This window comes from Macaca nemestrina, chromosome 7, assembly GCF_043159975.1.
Source record: "Macaca nemestrina isolate mMacNem1 chromosome 7, mMacNem.hap1, whole genome shotgun sequence".
In the NCBI taxonomy this organism is placed as follows: domain Eukaryota; kingdom Metazoa; phylum Chordata; class Mammalia; order Primates; family Cercopithecidae; genus Macaca; species Macaca nemestrina.
The window spans coordinates 28,858,785-28,879,301 of record NC_092131.1 but is presented as its reverse complement, the minus strand read 5'-3'; the positions used below and the strand labels follow the sequence as shown (position 1 = coordinate 28,879,301).

The 20,517-nt window shown below is 37.7% G+C and overlaps 1 protein-coding gene across 15 annotated transcripts in view; it reads left to right on the top strand.

The window, feature by feature from the left end:
- Positions 1-20,517, top strand: part of LOC105495829 (neurexin 3) — a 1,710,602-nt gene that overhangs the window by 830,921 nt on the left and 859,164 nt on the right. For all 15 annotated transcript variants that reach the window (XM_024797315.2, XM_024797314.2, XM_024797313.2 and 12 more), the window contains one exon: positions 14,617-14,736. In XM_024797315.2, the coding sequence (XP_024653083.1) occupies positions 14,617-14,736 (120 nt within the window). The remainder of the gene's footprint in view (positions 1-14,616; positions 14,737-20,517) is intronic.

The window sequence follows — 20,517 nt, the reverse complement described above, 5'->3', positions numbered from 1 at the left end:
TTTATTCACCATAGATAGAGGAAAGAACTTGGAAAGAAAAAAAAGGGCCAATTGAGCCCTTAATTTATTATTTGCTGGGTCAGGGAGGTCATTTCCTAGAGCAGGACATTTAAGTGCTTGGGCTTTATGAAAGAGAATGTCATTTTAACTAGTTTTAAAGTTTTAAATATTTCTGGGCATTTGGGTGACATCAATGTCATTAAAATGTTTCAGAGATTTATATTTTCTATTGGGGATTTTGGTTGAGCACTTTAATTTCCTGTTTTGTGATCTCAGGAAAAAAGTACTCTTGGGGGAAGAAGATGATCTGTCATTTTAATCCTGAATACCCTATAAAATACTGCATGTGAGATGTTAGTGAATGTCTATTGCAGAAACTGCTTTGTCCACTATTCAAAGAGGCATCTTACAAAGTCAGTAATGGCCCACTGATCCTATTGTGCCAGGCTGCTATGACTCAGAATAACAAAGGAGGAACAAGCATTTTAGCTGTCTTTTGGCTGATTGTCAAACAGGAGACTGGGCCTCATGACCTCTGTTGAAGTTGCAATCAGTCCAAGTTGTTAGAAGTGGTTAAGGCAAAGGTAACATTCAAAAAATTACTTTTCATCTAAAAAATCATTGACTTTGCTGTGACTTAGTTGTTATACACCATGTAACTAACCAGTACAAGCACCTCTCTCTCCAGAAGATATCCACCAATAAAGACTCTCTCTCATTATTTTACCATAACTTTGTTTTTCTTTATTGCCTCTTAGCAGGTTCACATATATTTTAATATATATTTAAATTAAATAAAAGAATATACACTAGTTAGGACTTAAAGTCAGAAGAAGCTTTACGATAGCTTTCAGTTTCAAAGTATAGAGGGCCCTTGTGGCAATACTGTTGTTTTAGACATTATGTTTAATTGTCAAGAAAGATCCACTATATATTATTCTGCAAATGGAAGGGAGAGAGAAGGGGACAGGATTCCATCTGCAATGCAAGACAATCCAAGGAAGTTGAAGCTCTTTAGGACTGGATTTAGCGGATTAAACTGGACAACTACATCTCCTCCATGACTTTACTATTACTCAGGGTAAGAACTATATGGATTTTGAATTCCCAGAGCTTAGCATATCCTCTCACCTAGAGAATCCAGACATGGCAAAATAATCTGGAAGTTCTCATCCAAAGGAATGATGGTTTGTAGGGAGAACTGAGTGATTGATTTCCATCCTAAAGTAAATTATTTACCAAAGTGTAGATACAGATTTAGGGACAGAGTGGTTTGGAATATCTTGATGTTTCCTTTTATGGAAGCAGTCTAGACATCAATATGATTTTAACATTATTACTCCATTGGCACGAACTTTCCTCCATTCTTGTAACGACTTGACAGTCTCTTTGTTTGTGGCAGGAGCTACTATTCTTTTTAATTATTTGGGGCCATCCTACTCTTTCTCTGTTTTATAGGAAAAGCTTTTAGTTTTTTGTTTCCTAACATTGGGGTATGGACTATTACTCACAAGCTGGCTTTTTCAGCTTCAACCTGTGAGTACAGATAGTACTAATTACCATGAAGTACGAAGGGTAGTGAAGATATATGACAAAGAAATGAGGCAGTCGGAAGCCTAGACAAAAATGTATTCAGAAGGAAATATAACAATGAGGTATAAGAAGTGACATAATGAGTCTAGATGAGTCAATAGCTTAAGTCCTCTTGTTATTGTGTGGTTGGGGTAGTGTTTTATTTGTATTTAAACATTTTTAACTTCTCCAGTGAGTGTAGTGTTCAATTTAACAGGAACTTAGTGTCAGCTATGCCTGTGTGTCAGGGACTAGGTACTAGGGCTGCTAGGATACTGCAGATGAGATGCGGTCTCTAACTTCAAAGAATTCCACAGATGATCAGCCAATACTTACAATGCAAAGTGAAAACTGCTATCCTAGAGACATGCATCCTGCCATGTGAGCATGAAGGAAGACACTGGATCATGTAGGGTCGTGGTGGTCATGGGGAGCGCTCAGGGGATATCTTCTCAGAGAGAGTTTGAGCTGAGTCTGAAGGACAAGTAAGTTTTAGATGGATGAATGATGGAAGCATATTCGAGAACTTGGCTTATTTGGGAATCTACAAGAAGCTCAATGTGGACGAAATAATGTGCGTGTGGGGATATGATAGATGATAAAATGAGAGAGGTAGGATAGAGACAGGTAATGACAGACTTTTCCTGTAAGGAGTTGTACTTTATCCCAAGGATGCTGTAACGAGGACAGAGATTTGGGTTAGATTTTCATTTTATCAAGATCACTCTGACACTAGAATGGAGAAGGGATGATGCAGACAGAAACTAGAGACAGACAGCAGAGTCAGGAGTGAAGCAACATATTCCAAGACAGAGGGAAGAGACATGCCCCCAGTGCCTGTTACTTTACCCGGCCAAGGAGGTAAACAAGTTTCCCTTTTGCATGAAATCTCAAAGAACTAGAAAGAAAGTGAACTCTTTCTCCTGTTTGCTGCACACCCCCTCTCTACTGCTACACTGTTGTTCTGGTTAGTAGCACATATATTTTCATATTATGACAAAAAATATCAAGGAAGAAGTTTACCAACTTCGCTGGTTTCAGGTCAGAATCTACATCTCTCTAGGTCAAGAGAGGAGATAGGAGCTCTCCATGGTACTCCCGTGATCCACAGGGGGGAGGTTGCCTTGCTGAGCAGTGCAGTCTTTGTATCAGTGTACCTCTGATAGAATGACAGTTTCTACAGAACATTCAGAAGTAACTTTCTAATTCCTTTCTGTTTTTAAGAAAGGTGTTAGTGGAAGGGAAGAGATTCCCTAAAATCCTATTCATGGAAGAAAGGAGCTGCAGAACTATAAAAGAAATATTAAGATTGACCTGTTGGTGTGAGGCAGATGATGTAAACTATGAAATAAAAAGAATAAGTCTTTTTTTGTATTAGGTGATAAATTAGAATCTTCCTATTCCACCTTTAATTATAACTTCTCTTAGCAGGCTTTATTTCTGAAGTTTAATGACTTGTTTCTAGAAATGTAAGGTGCCCCTCTGCCCAGATGGTGAACAAGTGGTCAGGGGATCCAGGATCCATTGGATCTGGGTGCTAAGTGCTGGCTATTTTGAGAAAGTCAATCAATGTATTGGATTCAGATGCCTTGAAAATCTCAAGATTCTTTAAAAGTATTTTAGAACAGAGTTAGAATTAGCCAAACACCTTTAGTAGGTAAAAGAAATTTTAATACCACAATTGTCTTTACTATGATGAATATTGTCCTCCACCTCATTTTCTCCCAAACTAAAGATTGTATCAAATTCTCCATTGTATTTTATGTTATAAAATATAGTATTTGACCTACTATAAGTTCTTCAAAATGATTTCTATTATGGAAAATAATAAGAGAGACAGACATTACAGTGAACTTACCATTATTGTTCTTGTGTCCTTTTCCTCCACATTATACAAGAGAGGCATACAAAACAACTGTGTCAGTGTGGCACACTACCGTAATGCATCTTGTTTCTGGACTCCTCATAAACTGTACACTCAACCTAAGTGAGAGGAGGAAACCTGATTATTGTCCTTTCCAGCAGAATTGCTGATGACCTTTATTGAGAGTCTCTTTGATGATGGCATACACTAAGGACTTGGCAGGTTGTATCTCCATTGTGACTACAACCTTACCTGATAGATATTGTTATCTCTGTTTCATAGGTGACTTTATAGGTCTTGCGTATGTTCTCTCATTTAATCCTCACACCATATGATGCGGTTGAAATGTATATCTCCATTATGCAGATGGGGACACTGAGGTTTAGAGTTTATATCACCAGCCCAAGGTCACATTACTAGTAAGTGATTAAACTGGATTTTAAAGTCCATGACCTTTTGCCTATTATGCCATATGGTGTGAGCCTGGATTTACTTATTTCCAAAGCAGAAAGAGTACATGGATGACCAGAGAGTATCTGAGAGTATCAGAGAGTATGTCCTCCATGCTGACTTTATGGTAGATGGTTTTCATATCACCACCATTTTGAAAAACTCTGGATAAAATTTGCACAGTGTTAGAGCAATGTATTTTAAATTACTTCTTTTTTTTTTTTGTTGAGACTGACCTTTGAAACTCCTTCTCCTCTTTTAAAGTATATTCCACTGCCCCAGCAGACCCCTACATCAGTGCCTAGAAAACAAGGAAAAGCAGATAGACTCCTCAGTTTATATTTTCTAAAGAATCATTGACTTATGAGGGATTGTGTATCACTTTGAAAAGAGTTATTTGACCTTTGTGACCCAGGTATCCCCTGAAAATAGGGTGGGCTGAGGAAGAAGACTTCATGCTACCAGCCATCCTCTCACTCTTACAAATACCCTACCTGCAGCAAGTATCAACTCCCACCTCTCTACTGTCATGGGAGTGTGCTGTGGGTAAATCAATTTACTCTTAAGCTGTAACTATTCCTTTTAGATCATTGACCATCAAGAGTAGTGCTGTGCTAGAGCTGGCACTGGCACAGGAATTTCTAGGAATTTTATAAGCCAGTTTACATGATGTAACATGTTGTAACTTGAAATTGACTATGAGTGGAGTACTAATAAAACCAACACATGTTACAAATCAGTTTTATTTTCCTTTTCCTGGGATACTGGTTGTTAAACATTTACTAGTGATATATCACCAATAAAAGGCATTGGAGATAAAGACACCATGAAGCCATCTCAGTCAACCAATTCCCATCCGTGGCCATAACCAATTTTACATCCAATGTATTATGAGAGGGTTGAAGTGGCTGAAGAGAATAAGGGTGTTAGTGAAACTGTTGCAAATGTTAAATTTTATTGTTTGTCTTTTTCACTGATGACTCTAGTCATATGGCCTTTTAAAAACCTCCGTTTGAGAAGAGGAAGCCATAAACATCTGAACATGCTTGAGAAGAGTAGTTTTGATGCCTTCCTTATCTTTGGGAAGGCGTAGGTCCTGACTTCACGACAAAAAGCACGATCTTGGGAATAAAACCACCCTTAGGCCTCTCTGCCAATGAAATTTTATAATAAGATTTGGGACCCTATTCTCTGGCATTGCCTTATTTTCTATAAAATGGGACCTAGCGTATTCACGTCTCAGTGGATGCACTTGACATTTTTAAGGGATTGTTGCTTTCTTCTTTTAAAGCTAAATATAAGTGAATTTGGCTTCCTCCAGTTAAAATGAATAGATCTTATGTTGTCTGTAAATGACTCTCTTCAGAAAAGCCAAGGGGACTCAGCACTGTAAATTTAGAAATACTCTGAAAGCTATGGAAGTAGCTTTGCTGAAGGGTCCAAGACATATATTCAGCTAAGTAAATAGGCTATCCTTATTATCAGGAATGCCCTCTGTATTACTTAGGGTTCTCCAGAGAGCTATCCTATCTATGCTATATAGGATATATACATCTTATCTTTATATATATAGGAATTTATATATGTATAGATAGGAATTGGCTCACATGATCATGAAGGCCAAGAAACTCCACAGTCCACTGTCTGTATGCTAGAGAACAAAACGGTTGGATTCTGGGAATGGAGGTGACAGGGGCAGAAGTGGCATGATAGAGTAAGTTCTGCTCTGATTTGAAAAGCCCAAAAGCTGGGAGCACCAGTGTCCAATTCTCACCTCAAGCAAAGAAAGTGAATTTCCCCTTCCTCTGCCTTTTTCTTCTATTCATAATAGGACCACAACAGATTGGATGATGCCCACTCACATTGGGGACCATCTGCTTTATCTCTTTACCAGTTAAAATGCTAATCTCATTTGTAAATGCCCTCAAAGACATACCTGGAAACAATATTTCATTATTATTATATATAATGACCAGGTATCTGGGCATCCCTTAGCTCAGTCAATTCGACACATAAAATTAGGCATCACATTCTCCTGAAGCCTCTCAATTCTTTAATTTTTATATTTTAGCAGTAGAGACTATAGATTGCTCAGGTAGGCAGTAAGAGTCTTTCATAATTCATTTGCATTTTCAAAAATTTCCCTTTAGGGTTTCTATAGACTTATTTATATGAGACTTATATAAATACACACACATACACATATATCTACGTATATTCATCTTTTCTGTGCCTTTTTCCTTCCACCCAACTACTGTTCACTCATTTTTTCCCTATAAAAAAATGTAAATTAAAAAATGTGAAAGTAGAAAGATTAGGCACTTACCAGGGGTAGAAAATTAAGTCGAAGGTGGAAGATCTCTTTAGACAGTTCATAGCTTGTATTAGTCTGTTCTCATGTTGCTAATAAAGATATACCCAAGACTGAGTAATTTATAAAGAAAAAGCACCTTAAAGGACTCAGTTCCATGTGGCTGGGCAGGCCTCACAATCATGGTGGAAGGCAAAAGATGAGCAAACTCACATCTTATGTGGCAGCAGGCAAGAAAGAATTTGTGTAGGGGAACTCCCCTTTATAAACCCATCAGATCTCATGAGACTTATTCACTATCATGAGAACAGCATGGGAAAAACCCACCCCCATGATTCAGTTACGTCCTGCCGGGTCCCTCCCACAACACATGGGAATTATGGGAGCTACAATTCAAGATGAGGTTTGGGTGGGGACACAGCCAACCATATCACCAACTCTCATAATGCTTCTTCCCATGGAAGCTGTGGTTTGTTGGGACAGGCAAACCCGTTGGTTAATACAGAGTTCTACTATGATAATTTCACATTTAGGTTACACCCATAGAGTCTAAGCCCTTTGACTTAAGCCCTTCACTCCTTGCGGTTAAAGTTAGTGAAGGTTGATAGATCAGCCTTACCTCATCCTCACTCCTGGGTCACCAGCCTCGGCCCTCTAAAGGAATGCACATTGGGAAGACAAACTTGATATGGTCTTCAAGTCTGTCACTTCTCCTTTTCCCCCTTACCCCCTACCCCCTGCACCCTACATTTCTCCATCCACTTCTTGTCTGGTTAGAACTAGCTGGTGCTGCTTTAGTGCTATTTATGAATTTCAAATTGGGATGTTTGAAACATAGGTTTGGTTAAGTCTTACTTGGGCAATAACAGGGAAAGTGCATTCTGATACTAGTGTTGTGAGCTTTAGGAAGAGAGTCTATTTCAAGGACCTACAAACAACAAAAGATACTCTATCAACTTTTGATTTTCTAGGCCATGAAGAGGAATTGACTAAATCAGTGCACACGTGCTGCAAGGGTGGATTCTTGAGCAGTGACAAGCATAAAATGGTTGTATCAGACAATTCTTAATGAGAGAAACAATCCCACATTCAAGAAAAAAGATAGGAAATTTGTGGCAGCCATCAGAATTATCTGAGAAACAAAATGATAAGGGAATGAGATGCAGTTTCATGTTTTCCAGTGAACTAAAAGCAGAGTTGGAAATTAGAAACGAAAGTATTACCACCATTGACATCTTATTTAGTCTTTCCAGACACATTTCTGTTGTCTTGTCATTTTCTCTAGTATACAAAGAAAGTCACCATCTTTTTTCATAGGGATATGTGACTGGGTCAGTGAGAGTTAATCACATATCAAGAGCAAAAGTAATTTATACCATTCCTATGCAGGAACTTCCTAAGGCCTTTCAATGTTTAAGATATTAATAATTAATAATGACAATGCTAAAAAAGACTTCGTAAATATGTAATTATATAGATTTGTGCTATCTTAGAATGTCTGGAATTTTATGTTGATTTGGAAGAGTGTTTTAAGAAAAATTATAATTGTTAAGTCCCTAGGATTGTCTGTTATGCTTATAAACATATTTATTTGATACAGATTTCTGTCCATAAAATTGGACAAAACTAGATCTTCCTGTTTAGTTTTAATTGAATTGAAATGGCATTTGAAAGTTTTCCTTGTAAAAAGCGAAAACATAAACAAATCCTTACATCAAGATGTCACCTTTTCCCAGTTGTAGGTTAGAAATACCTTAAGTTACTTTTATTAATCCAATGACACCACACGTGCACATACCCCACTCTGGCTTACCCACATCCATGAGAGTTTTGGTGAGTGGGCTGCACAATTAGCAAGCTTGGGTTTGAGACCTTACCCTCTCACTTGCCACCTATGGATTTTGGGGAAAATTGTGTCACTTTTCTGTGCCTCAGTTTACTTTTCTGAAATCTTTGCCTTTTGGTTCAATCAACAGTTTAAAAATTATTTAAATTTGAAATTATGGAGATCTCCTATGAGAAAATAATTTCTGTTTCTCTGATGCTTTACTACTTTAATTATATTTGCTTTACCATGTGCTTATGAAGATTAATTGAATCAATATCTTAAAAACATTTAGTATAGTGTCTTGTTCATAATAAGCACTAGGTAAGCTGTGTCCATTGTTATATCCTCTATCCTCTTTCTGATTTGCACGAGATTATTTGATATCAATATATGTGTGGTGGGAAGCACTGTTGAAGCTTTTGTTTTTTCCCCCCAAGACATGTTTTTTCCAATTTTTTTTGACACACTGCTGTGTGAAATGCATACATTAAATACACTGACATAAAATAGACTCTGTTTAGGAAAGGATATACTTAAATAGGTTGAAGTAAGAATAGGAGCTTATAAAATGATCATCTAGAAATTGTTCTAGAGTCTAGCCCAGACTGTTATTCATTCAATAGTTATTACATACTGTACCTGGGCTTGGAAATACCAAAGAGTTCTTGTCAACATCTGGTGAGACTGAAATCAAGGGACACATGGCCAATTAAATACCACCACCCCACCCATCCTAAGAAAAAAATATAAACAAAAACAGTTTCAAGTAAGAGATTACTTATGTGAGCTCTTATTGGTAAATTCTAGGGATAAATTGCTATAAGAACCATTTTGCTTTAAATTCTAAATGGATGGCTTAATTTCTTTCTTTATTTTTTCTTTGTTATTTAGTTCTTTCTTTTATTCAATAATGTTTTGCATATTTTGAATAGAGCCCTCATGCTATACCAAATACAATATCAGAAATTAGAGATGTAAAGGCGACCAAGGTAGACAAGGTTTTTGCCCTTGAGAGGCTTACGGTTCACTAGGATTTGAAAGACAGTGAGGAACTTAATAGTACTGACAAAAACCAGACACATTGACCAGTGGAACAGGATAGAGACCCCCAAAATAAACCCATGCATTATGGTTAACTGGTTTTTTTTAAACAAAGGTGCCGCAAGTATACAATGGAGAAAGGATACAATAAATGGTATTGGACAAAATGGATATTTACATGCAGAAAAATAAAATTGGACCACTTTTTATACCATATACAAAAATCATCTCAAAATATATTAAAGATTCAAATGTTAGACCTGAAACTATAAAACTACTAGAAGAAAACATACAGGAAGTGCTCCATTACATTATTTCTGGGCAAGGATTTCTTGGATGTGACTTCAAAACATAGGCAACATAAACGAGATTGCATGAAACTAGAAAGCTTCTGCACATCAAGAAAACAATTAATAGAGTGAAGAAATAACCCATAGATTGAGAGAAAATATTTGTAAAGTATATATCTGATAAGGTGCTGTTATCTAAAATGTATGAGATGCAAACAACTCAATAAGAAAACAAATACCCCAATCAAAAGATGAACAAAGAATCTAACTAGACACTTAAAAGAAGACATGCAAATGGCCAACAGATATATGAAAAAATGCTCAACGTCACTCATCTTTGGGAAAATGCAAATTAAAACCACAATGAGATATCACCTCACACCTGTTAGAATAGCTATTATCAAAAAGACAAAAAAGAAAAAAAAGTATTGGCAAAGGTGTGGGGAACAAGGAACACTGTGCATTGTTGGTGGGAATGTAAATTAACATAACCATTATGGAAAACAGAATGGAGGTTCCTCAGAAAACTAAAAATAGAATTACCATATGATTCAGCAATCCTGCTTCTGGGTTTCAATCCAAAAGAATTGAAGGCAGTACACCAAAGAGATATCTGCACTCCCATGTTCATTGCAGCATTATTCACAATATCTAAGAATTAGAAGGAACCTGGGTGTTCATTCTCAGATGAATGGATAAAGAAGACATGGTATATGTACACGATGCAATGCCTTTGCTCATTTTTTGATTGGGGTATTTGTTTTCTTATTATGAGTTGTTTGAATTTCTTATATATTTTAGACAATAGCCCCTTAACAGATTGTTTTATTAGGTCTTAAAAAAAAGTGGGAAAGCCAGGTGCGGTGGCTCCTGCCTGAATCCCAGAACTTTGGGAGGCCGAGGCGGGTGGATCACGAGGTCAAGAGATTGAGACCATCCTGGCCAAGATGATGAAACCCCATCTTTACTAAAAATACAAAACTTAGCCAGGCATGGTGGCGTGTGCCTGTAGTCCCAGCTACTGGGGAGGCTGAGGCAGTAAAATTGCTTGAACCCAGGTGACAGAGGTTGCAGTGAGCCGAGATTGTGCCACTGCACTCCAACCTGATGACAGAGCAAGACTCCATCTAAAAAAAAACAAAAAACAAACAAAAAAAAAGAGTGGGAAATTCTCTCTCATTTGCAACAACATGGATGAACTTGGAAGATATTATGCCAAGTGAAATAAGCCAGACACAAAAAGACGGATACCACATGATCTCACTTATATGTGGAATCTAAGAAATTTGAACTCATAGAAGTAGAGAATAGAATAGTGGCTATAAGAGGCTGGGGGAGGGGATGGATGGGAAAATAAGAGATGTTGATCCATGGGTACAAAGTTTCAATTAGAAAAGAGGAATAGGCTCTGGCAGTCTATTGCATAGAATGGTGACTACAACAAATAATAATATATTTTAAATTTCAAAATTGTTAGAAGAATAAATGTTAAATGTTTTCACCACAAAAAAGTGCTAAGATTGTGAGGTGATTGATCTGTTAATTAGCTTGATTTAACCATTCTGTGTGTAAACATATATTAAAATGTAACATTGTATCCCTTAAATATAAACAACTATTATCTTTCGATTAAAAAGAAGTTAATTTAATTACAGGCCACGTAATTGTTATGAGTTAAGTAAATAGGGAAACGTGATGAAGAGTAAATGTCCTGCTAATGGGGGCTTCCTTCAGTAGGATAGTTTGGAGAAAGCTCATTTTGAGCTGAAACTTGAAGAATAAAAATGAAATTTGAATCTGGAGAAAACACAATTAAGGCCATGGGTCCAGCAAGAAGAACAAAGGAACTTGAAGGTAGGGGTGGGCATGAAGTGTTAAGGCAGTGGTCTAGGAATATGAGCAGACATCTGAACCACCCACAGGGCTTTTTACAATGCAGATTTCTCAATTCTGCCCCCAGCCAGTAGGTCTGGGTACAGCCTTAAAGTGTGTTTTTCTCATAAGCTTCCAGGAGATACAGTTGCTGCTGGTTTAGGAGCAACACTCTGGGAATCATTGTGTTAGGAATTAAAAGCAGGAGAGGGCTGTAGTACTATGAGCTAGGGACATATAGTAAGAAATAAGACTGGAGAAGGAGGCAGGGGCTCTTAGGAGCTCAGTCGAAAAGAAGTTCAAGGTTTGTTCCAGGTTGATGAGAAGTTGAAAGTTCTGTTAAGTCCTTAGTGACAATACTGTTGTTCTTGAATGCTTACAATGTAGTCAGTCTTCCAGTACTATCTGATTCTACATGGCCTTTGCCCCTTAATGCAAGTGAAGCAAATTCAGTGGAATTAATAAATAACCTATAATCCCCGCCCTGTATTTGGTACCTGATGAACTTTTGACAAACGGAAAAGATTGCTCACTTTGCAGACTGGAGACATGCTCCTACATTCAGGTTTTGGAATCATGGTACAGCAAATCAAGGGTGGTTACAATTCAGGTCACCCCAACATTTACTGATACACCGTTTCTGCACCTGCACAATAGACTTAGTGCCACAAGGACCTAACCAGAGAATATTACCTGATTTCTAATAGCAAGCAGCTTTCAAACTTTTGATGATAAAATAGTAAAAACATAAAGCAATTAGAGGATCATATGAGGAGAAGACAGTGCAATGTGTAATAAAGTGCTAAACTGAATATTATATACAAAAATTAATGATGCAGATAAAAATTGCTATGGCCACACAAAAGTGGGAGAATTATTGTTTGAAGTTATTGACTAATGTTTCATTTGAAGAAGGCATTCAGGCTGGTCCTTAGAAAATGGTTAAAATTTGGCAGTTAGAGGGAAGGCAAAAGACATGGAAAAGGCTTCATCTTTAGATTCAATCAACATTCAAAGAATTATTGTGTTTTCCCAGAGTTTTTGCTGTTCTACTGCCATTGACAGTAAAACCTTCCATGTGTTTCTGATTATTGAGTACAATTGAATTACTAGCCAATTGTATGGTGAGAGTTGTTTGGCCAGGGAGCCCCTGTGGACTTCTCAGAAGCTTTTATCCTTTGAAAGAAGCTGTCCTGATTTACCATTGTTAATGAAACTTGTATAACACAATGCTCAAGTTTAAGACCCACTGAGAACATGACCACGTACCTCCTTTCATCTCTACATGGGGCAACCACATGGCCAATAGGAGCTGCAGAAACCCAGCAGCAGTGCGGTAACCCCAGCGTTAGTAATTGTTTTGAACTTTCTTATGTCATGTCCTCATAGCATTGTATTATGAGTGATGGCCTGCTCTGCTTCCACCCTTCATGAATAAATGCAAAACGCCTTGCCACCCAGAAGACGAACCCTTTGTAGTCGTGCATCTCTTTTGAACATGCATCTTTAGGACCCTGTGTTCTTTCATTTCAATATTCTTGCTTTTGTGAGGCTTAGGTTAGAAACTGTGAAATATGCTGTTATTGCAATGGTTTTATGTTTTTCTCTGTGATGTGCTTTTATGCATTAGTTCCTGACATATATTTGGTGAGACATGTATTTGGTGAGTCAATCTCCTTTGCTGAGATTCTCTGGGAAATTCATGGAGTTATCCTGAATATTAAGATATTTCCTGTGAGTCCAGATACTCCTAAAGGTATAGATTTATCTTTAATCCCAAAGTTAAGGCAGACTATATCAGAAAAGAGAGAGAATGTTTGGAGAGAAGTGCCAGTCTGACCAAAAGAGAGAGTTTAATGGCAATCTGTAAGAGACAGATCATCAAAAAAATTTTAATGCCCCCCTCATATCAGTGAAAGATTTTGAGAATACCTTCAAAATAAGTAAACTTATTTATAAGTTATATACATGTACTATTATTCTTATATATTAACATATGAAAGACACACAGAAATAGAAATAATTTAGAATTAAAAGAAACACAATTTCTAATATTTTCTTTCTATAGCACAAATGATTCTCTTTTGCATGCTCCAGCGCACGCACACTCCATTTAAGAGAATTTGTTTTTAACCAGGAGCAGTGGTTCAATCCTGTAATCCCAGGACTTTGGGAGACTGAGGCAGGCAGATCACGAGGTCAGGAGATTGAGACCATCCTGGCCAACATGGTGAAACCCTGTCTCTACTAAAAATAAAAAAAATTAGCTGAGTGTAGTGGTGTATGCCTGTAATCCCAGCTACTCGGGAGGCTGAGGCAGGAGAATAGCTTGAAGCCAGGAGGCGGAGATTGCAATGAGCCGAGATGGTGCCACTGCACTCCAGCCTGGCGACAGAGTGAGAGTGTCTTGACAACAACAACAAAAGAATCCATTTTTAGAATACCTGGAGCAGCAGTGTGCTGTAGTGTAATGGCTCTCAAACTTCAGACTGCATTCGAATGTTCCAGAAGCTTATAAAAACAGATGTATGCCTCCCTGCAAAAGTTTCTAATTCAGTGGGTCTGGGGTGAGCTCCAAGTGTTTGCATTCCTGACACATTCCCAGTTGGTGGTCATCTGAGAACTACACGTTGAGAATCACTGGTATAGTTGACAGCATGGGTTTTAGAGTTAGTTTACCTAAGTTGGACATCAGCATCCTTCAATTAATATGTGACCTTGAGTAAATTACCGTGCCTTCCTGAGCTCAGTTTTTAAAAATCTGTAAATTGGAGGTAATCATAATTACTTAACTCTTAGAGTACCTAGAAAGCTCAGTGAGATAATGTAAATACATTGTTTAGTACCCAGTACTCCCCTCCTACAAAACATCAACACATGCTGGCTGCTAAATCCTCCTTCTTCTCCTTCTCTTCATCATTATCAATATCATTAAACATCTTTTTTATGTCACAAGGTAGACATAGGGACTTTTGGTTTCAGGATTAAAAAAACACTGTGCCTTAATTTACAAGAATCATGGGAATGAATTTTTTTTTCTGTGTTAGCATTCTACATTAAAAAGACTATAATCCAAATGAGGTATCTTTCTAGTTGAAAGGTAGAGATGAAGCTATTTTGCAAAGTCAACCCAAAGGAGAACAGTGTGTTCAGCCTTCTCCCTTCTGTGTGTAACTGTTGATAGTTTGTGGCTAAGTGTGTATTTCCGTCATCTTTTGTATATACTGAGTTTTTGTTGCATGAGACTGAGTTGACAATTTTGGTGCTGTGTCTTCAAATGTTTGGGGGCATGAGAATGGTAAATTCAGGTGATTTCTTTGAATCTAATTTTTAACATTTCTTCTGTCTCTCCTTTTTCTTTTTTCCCCCTCTTCTTGTGCATCACTAGGACCCAGTACCACCTGCCAGGAAGATTCATGTGCCAACCAGGGGGTCTGCATGCAACAATGGGAGGGCTTCACCTGTGATTGTTCTATGACCTCATATTCCGGAAACCAGTGCAATGATCGTAAGTACAACAGCCTTTCATACTGGAACTTTGTCAAGGTGTTCGGAGATTTGGAGAATCTTAAGGGACAATGCATAAAAGAATGATTCTTCTGAAAGATTCATAAGTAATTCTCTCCTCCAGGAACTTGGGAAATAAATGACTAGTGTTCTTATGAGACGAGTGAAGAGATGTGTCTTGCTTAACAACACTAAATGTTCTCCCACTTGCTTACTCCCTGTGTTTTTTTCTTTAGATTAGAATAGCGACTGACAAACAATAACCACAGCAGCAAAACCAATTCAGGCAATATTTTTGTTGTAAGGGCTTCAGGTCTTCATGAATTAAATCACCTTATCTTATTGAATTTAACTCCAAATTGGTAATAATTTTGAGACTCTCCCCTTTTGCATTGCCTAGAATGTTGAGGTTATTTAAAGGGTATAGCTGTTTTCTCAAAAGGTTTGAGTTATCTGAATTTCTTAGGCCTTCCAAATGACAAAGATATTCAAGAGTTTACTTTTTACAATTAGCAAAGTTTAAAGCATTCTTGGGTATCTTTCAGGTATAGGGCAGAAATTCTCTCTGACTAAATTTATTAGTATCTGGTTTATATACTCATAGCTATTCTGCATGTTTGTGTGTGTATATATATGTGTGTGTATATACATGTATGTATGTATTTTCTATTTTGTGAGTGTGTGTGTGTGTATATATATATGTATATATAGTATATTTGGTTTTTATTGGAAGAGAGTCTTGTGATTGTTAATTGTGTCCACTAGTGCTGCTTCTGGTTCTTGGGTTTAGTTCTGACTTCATGAAGGTGCTTCTAGCACTGGAAAGACGCTTCAATGCGGTGGGCATCTATAACCTGTGTCTCCGCTTCTTTCTCATGTTGTTTTCTTGATGTGGCCATAGTAAAGGTGAGCATACACTTGAAATTTCTGAATGACTACGTCTAAGTGATTTGTTGAAAATCCCTGACTTAGTGGGTCCTACTAACCTTCTGACTTTCTAAATGCAGCCTTGGTTTTATAATCCAGACTCATTTGACCTCTTGGTTTTAGAAAAATGATGTATGACATTATCTGAAAAAATAGTAAAGTCACATTATGGCGTGGCCACATGGGAACAGACACCAGTTATAATGCTATGCCCCCCAGATCTATGTGGTTTTCTTGATTCTTTATTTCTCAGTTTATTATCCGTGTGCAGCTGTCTGTTGTTGTTCTTTTTCCCATTTTTCTTAGTAGTTTTGGTCCCATATGCTCTTTCATTCTCTTGAGGTACACTGAGGAGAAACAAGTGGAGAAGTTGGCAATATAGAGAGAAAATTATGTAATACACATTCATCTAATTACATAAGCATATGCCTCTGTATCTGTCATGCGAAGGATACAATGTCTGGAGAAAGTTTTGGCATAAGATTGCTCTTACCAAGTATTTTGGTATTATTGAAAGTCACGTTGCCATACTTATGATGTGGAAATACTGTTTCACTCTGAAACAGGTAGTTATAAACCTGAGGAATTATATGACATGGTCTTTCTTTTTCCTCCAATTTGTCTGTATAGCACTCACTAGGAAGGCTTTTTTTCTCTAAATGGTGGCATAATGCTTCTTTATTCTCACAAGTTTATTTCTTGTCACACATACATCCCACTCTGGGTTGAAAATGGTCATGAAGAGACTCTCCACACAGAACAGGTATAAAGGTAAGTTATCCTAACATGGTGAACTTGCACAATCTTCAGAAGGTAGGTGTGTCTTTTTCTATCTTTGACAAGTTCCTGTCTGTCACCCAATACCAGGCATTATTTTCTGGTAAAACACAGGAAGGATTCTTTCTAGCATTCTGTGACTGTTTCTGGTTTTATCAAGAGCAGATTATGTCTCAGTCTGGGATGTGGAATATTACATTGTCCCACTTGGGGAATTTGTTGGGATATAATGAAGCACTAGAACTTACATTGGGAAAATGTCAGCTTTCCTTTGTGGCAACAGTTTATCATAGTTCAGAAATATTTCTAGTAAATCTAGGTTTAGGGCAATACATTTTGAATTTTGTTCTTTAACAATGCAGCTAAATCTTTTCATTGTAGCAGACTTGGGAACCTGCATCTCTAACAGGAGCTACTTGCCTAGTCCCCCACCTGGAGATTGGACCACGGCTTCTGTGACTGGATAGATATATGCAAATGATGAAGTACACATCTTTTTTTTTTTTTTTTTGAGATGGAGTCTTACTCTGCTGTTGCCTCTCTGCTGTTGCCCGGGCTGGAGTGCAGTGTCGCAATCTCGGCTCACTGCAACCTCCACCGCCCAGGTTCAAGCGATTCTCCCATCTCAGCCTCCCAAGTAGCTGAGATTACAGGTGCCCACCACTATGCTCTGCTAATTTTTTTTGGTATTTTTTAGTAGAGACGGGGTTTCACCATGTTGGCCAGGCTGGTCTTGAACTACTGACCTCGTGATCTGCCCTCCTTGGCCTCTCAAAGTGCTGGAATTACAGGGAAGTACACATCTTAATTGTGGAGTGTGATAAATATATAAAGTTAAGACATAAAGGATGTGACTGTGAAGTTTGAATATAAGCTTTTAATGAAATCCAACCAAATATAGCAGAATGGTAGATTGCTTAAAATGATTACATTGGACGTTTCTGTTTCCAATAATTGGTATTCAAGGTATCTGGAAGACCTTCTCTTTTGGAACTAGCATCAAAGCCAGTTTGTTCTACCTAGAATAAGCAGTCTCACTATATCATAGGCCATTATTTTCTATATCAGTCTTGACCCTTAGAATTATAATTGGCTATTTCATCTCACAAACATCTTCAAAATGAAGTTCCCTGTATGATATTCTATGTGCTTACCTTTGTTGATAAATTTTTGGTGGTGTATCCTGTATCAGGATTCAAGTATCAACCTTCACTGTCACCAGCAGACTTGAATAGGCTCATGCTTATCATCAGCAAAGAGCAGTGGGGGAAATTGCAAAGAAAGAAGATATAAGTTCATGGAGGAGGAAGAATAATGACGAGAAGGAATATAAAGAAAATCAGAAAATGGGTCACATATGGAAGAGCACAGAGGTCATTAACAATTGCTTTGGTAACATGCCTGCCACAAGTGGCCTGCCTTTGACCTAAATAACAGAAATGGGTCACGGCATTAAAAGTCGAGTGCCATCAAGGAAACCTGTCCTTTACCTAATTAATTCCTGCAAAGAGAATATTCTATAGAATGTTGCATATAGCTCAAATAAATTGTATTCATTTAAATGCTATCATAGGACCATGCAAATAGGTTAGAGATCAAATTTAATTGCAAAAAGCATTTTGTGGGGAAAAAGAAAGGTTATGGATATCTCATTTTCCAGGAGCTGTTTCTCAGGGCAACAGATTGATCCTCAATTAATGAACATGAAAACACTTCAGTTTATTACTGTGTATCCAAAAACTGAAACTTACTCAACAGGGAAATAGCTAGGTCTTATATTTTCCAAAAAAAGGTACTTATTTCATCATGTGTAAAAACATTAATCATATCTAGGCATGACTTGTAAGGCTCTAAAAATGTCTACATTTTAGGGTGTTGCTTTTTCGTAGCATTGGTTCTTTTATGACCTTTGTGTTTTTCTTGCCTATTTACCAAATACGTTTGCCTGACAATTTTAATGTGCTGTTACATAGATGTTGCCTCTGTGAGTAGAGTGTACATTTTAAAACTTAGTCTCATTTAGTGTGAGTAGGCCAAGCCTGGATGTTTTCCACTGTATTTCTTTATTCTTTGTGTGACCCTGGTGTGTTGATGGAGGCAGTGGGGTGAATTTCAGTTTCACTCTTATAAACATAGCTGTGCAAAGCTGATATTCTTTAGAGCTGATTGTCTTGTATAAGCGTGATTCCCTTGTATGGGGTTAGGAAACAAAAATCCTCTGTTTGGAAACCCAAGTGTAATTGATTTGCTAATTTTCTTACGTAGTTTTAGATATGACCTTCCACAGTGTTACGTAATGGTAAAGTCATGGGGAGTTTCTTTGGGGTTGACTTTTAGGGCTGTTTTGATTCTACAATCTAATCATCCCAGAAGAAATTTTGAGTTAATGTAGAAATCAGTATGATCTGTGGAAGAACACGTAAGTAACATTTTCCAAGATCATCTTCAGTTCTTGTGAAACATTTAAAATTGAGGGAGTTGGCTATTCAGAGGGTGAGCACCACCTAAAAATCAACTTAATAAAAGCTGTCTTGGACTACATTTTAAGAACAACAGAGGAAATGGAACCTTACCAAGGTTCTTATAGGAATATTCTTTTTTGATATTGGGTTCTTATTAGTATTTTAAATCAGGACTGAGAACCTGGGAAATTCTAGCATGTTGTAGCCATGGCAGCACCAGGCAAATCCAGAATCTCCTTCCCATATTTTGTGGTAATATCACTGTCATTGTCAGCCTGCCGTTGAGTTTTTCTTTCCTTCATAACATCGAAAAATGTTGTGTAGAATAGAACCCTCCTGAATGCACCCACACATGTACAAAAGGGTTGTCATTTTTATGGACTTTGTGAAAATAGCAGTTTTAAACTTTTCATACCTATCCTTAACAGCATTGTTGCCTTTTACCATGTACATGACAACTGTTTTGAGTGTCATGTAATTTGGGGGTCTCGTTATTGCTTCTTGTGCCCTGTAGAAGCACATATAGGACAGTCTTCAGCACATGAGTCCTTAACACACCTGAGTTTAGGAAGTGGGTGCTCATCATGGCTTTGTGGGGTGAAGTAAAGGGAATGAACATGGGTCCTCAGCCCACTCTTAGGAGCCGGCCACCCTGTGCTACATTGCTAGTCACACATTGCAGACTGCCTGTTGGAGAAATTGCTAGGTTCACACTGGCATGTGATAATAGATGTTCTTTGCTTGCAACAAATCAATAGCAAGCAGCTGTGGATCGTGCCGATAGTGGAGTGTAAAGCGCCTTTTTCAGACAGTTTTCTACAGGAGAGGCTGTTAAGCTGCACTGTTGGCTATTGATTGGCCTTTTGCTTTTTATTTATTGTGTGGGTTTATTTTTTAATGTAGGTTGGTGTATTGATTAAATCTGTTAAAAACACATTTCCCATTCAAGCTTCAGAAACAATCAGCAATGTATGCATTACTTAGTGTGCAAAGAAGGGGACAGACATGTGTTTACTAATTCTGTCTCTTGGGTCCGTATAGGTACACAGACATGATGTTAAGAACTTGTGTTGTTATGAACCTCTGTTGTTCCAGACCTATTGGTAGAGCATTAATTCTTAAGGAGATCAGAGTATAGTACATCCATGTTTTTTGGTTATGTGTTCATTCCCCGCCTTTGTTTTCAGACTCTGCCTGCTCAGCGAATAGGCCATGTGTGAGAAGCTCACTTGTAAAACATTATTGTTTGTTGCTCAGAATGCACTTTATCATTTATTGATGGATTCACTCACCAAACATTTCTTATTTGCAGATATCATCATGAATAAGAGAGTTTTGTTTGTTCTCAAATACCTTCTAGTCTAATGGGGAAAGATGCATACGAAGATGCTTCAGTAGAAAAGTGAACGGTGTATAGTAAGGAGTCATAAGGTGGAGTAATGGCAACTACCCCAGGGTTGAGACTCTATGAAGAGCAGCTGCTTTTAGGACAGTTTTCAAATTGAAAGTGAGCCTTGAAAAAAAAATTTTTTTTTTGAGACAGTCTCTCTCTGTTGCCCAGGCTGGAGTGCAGTGGTGCACTCTCGGCTCACTGCAACCTCCGCCTCTTGGGTTCA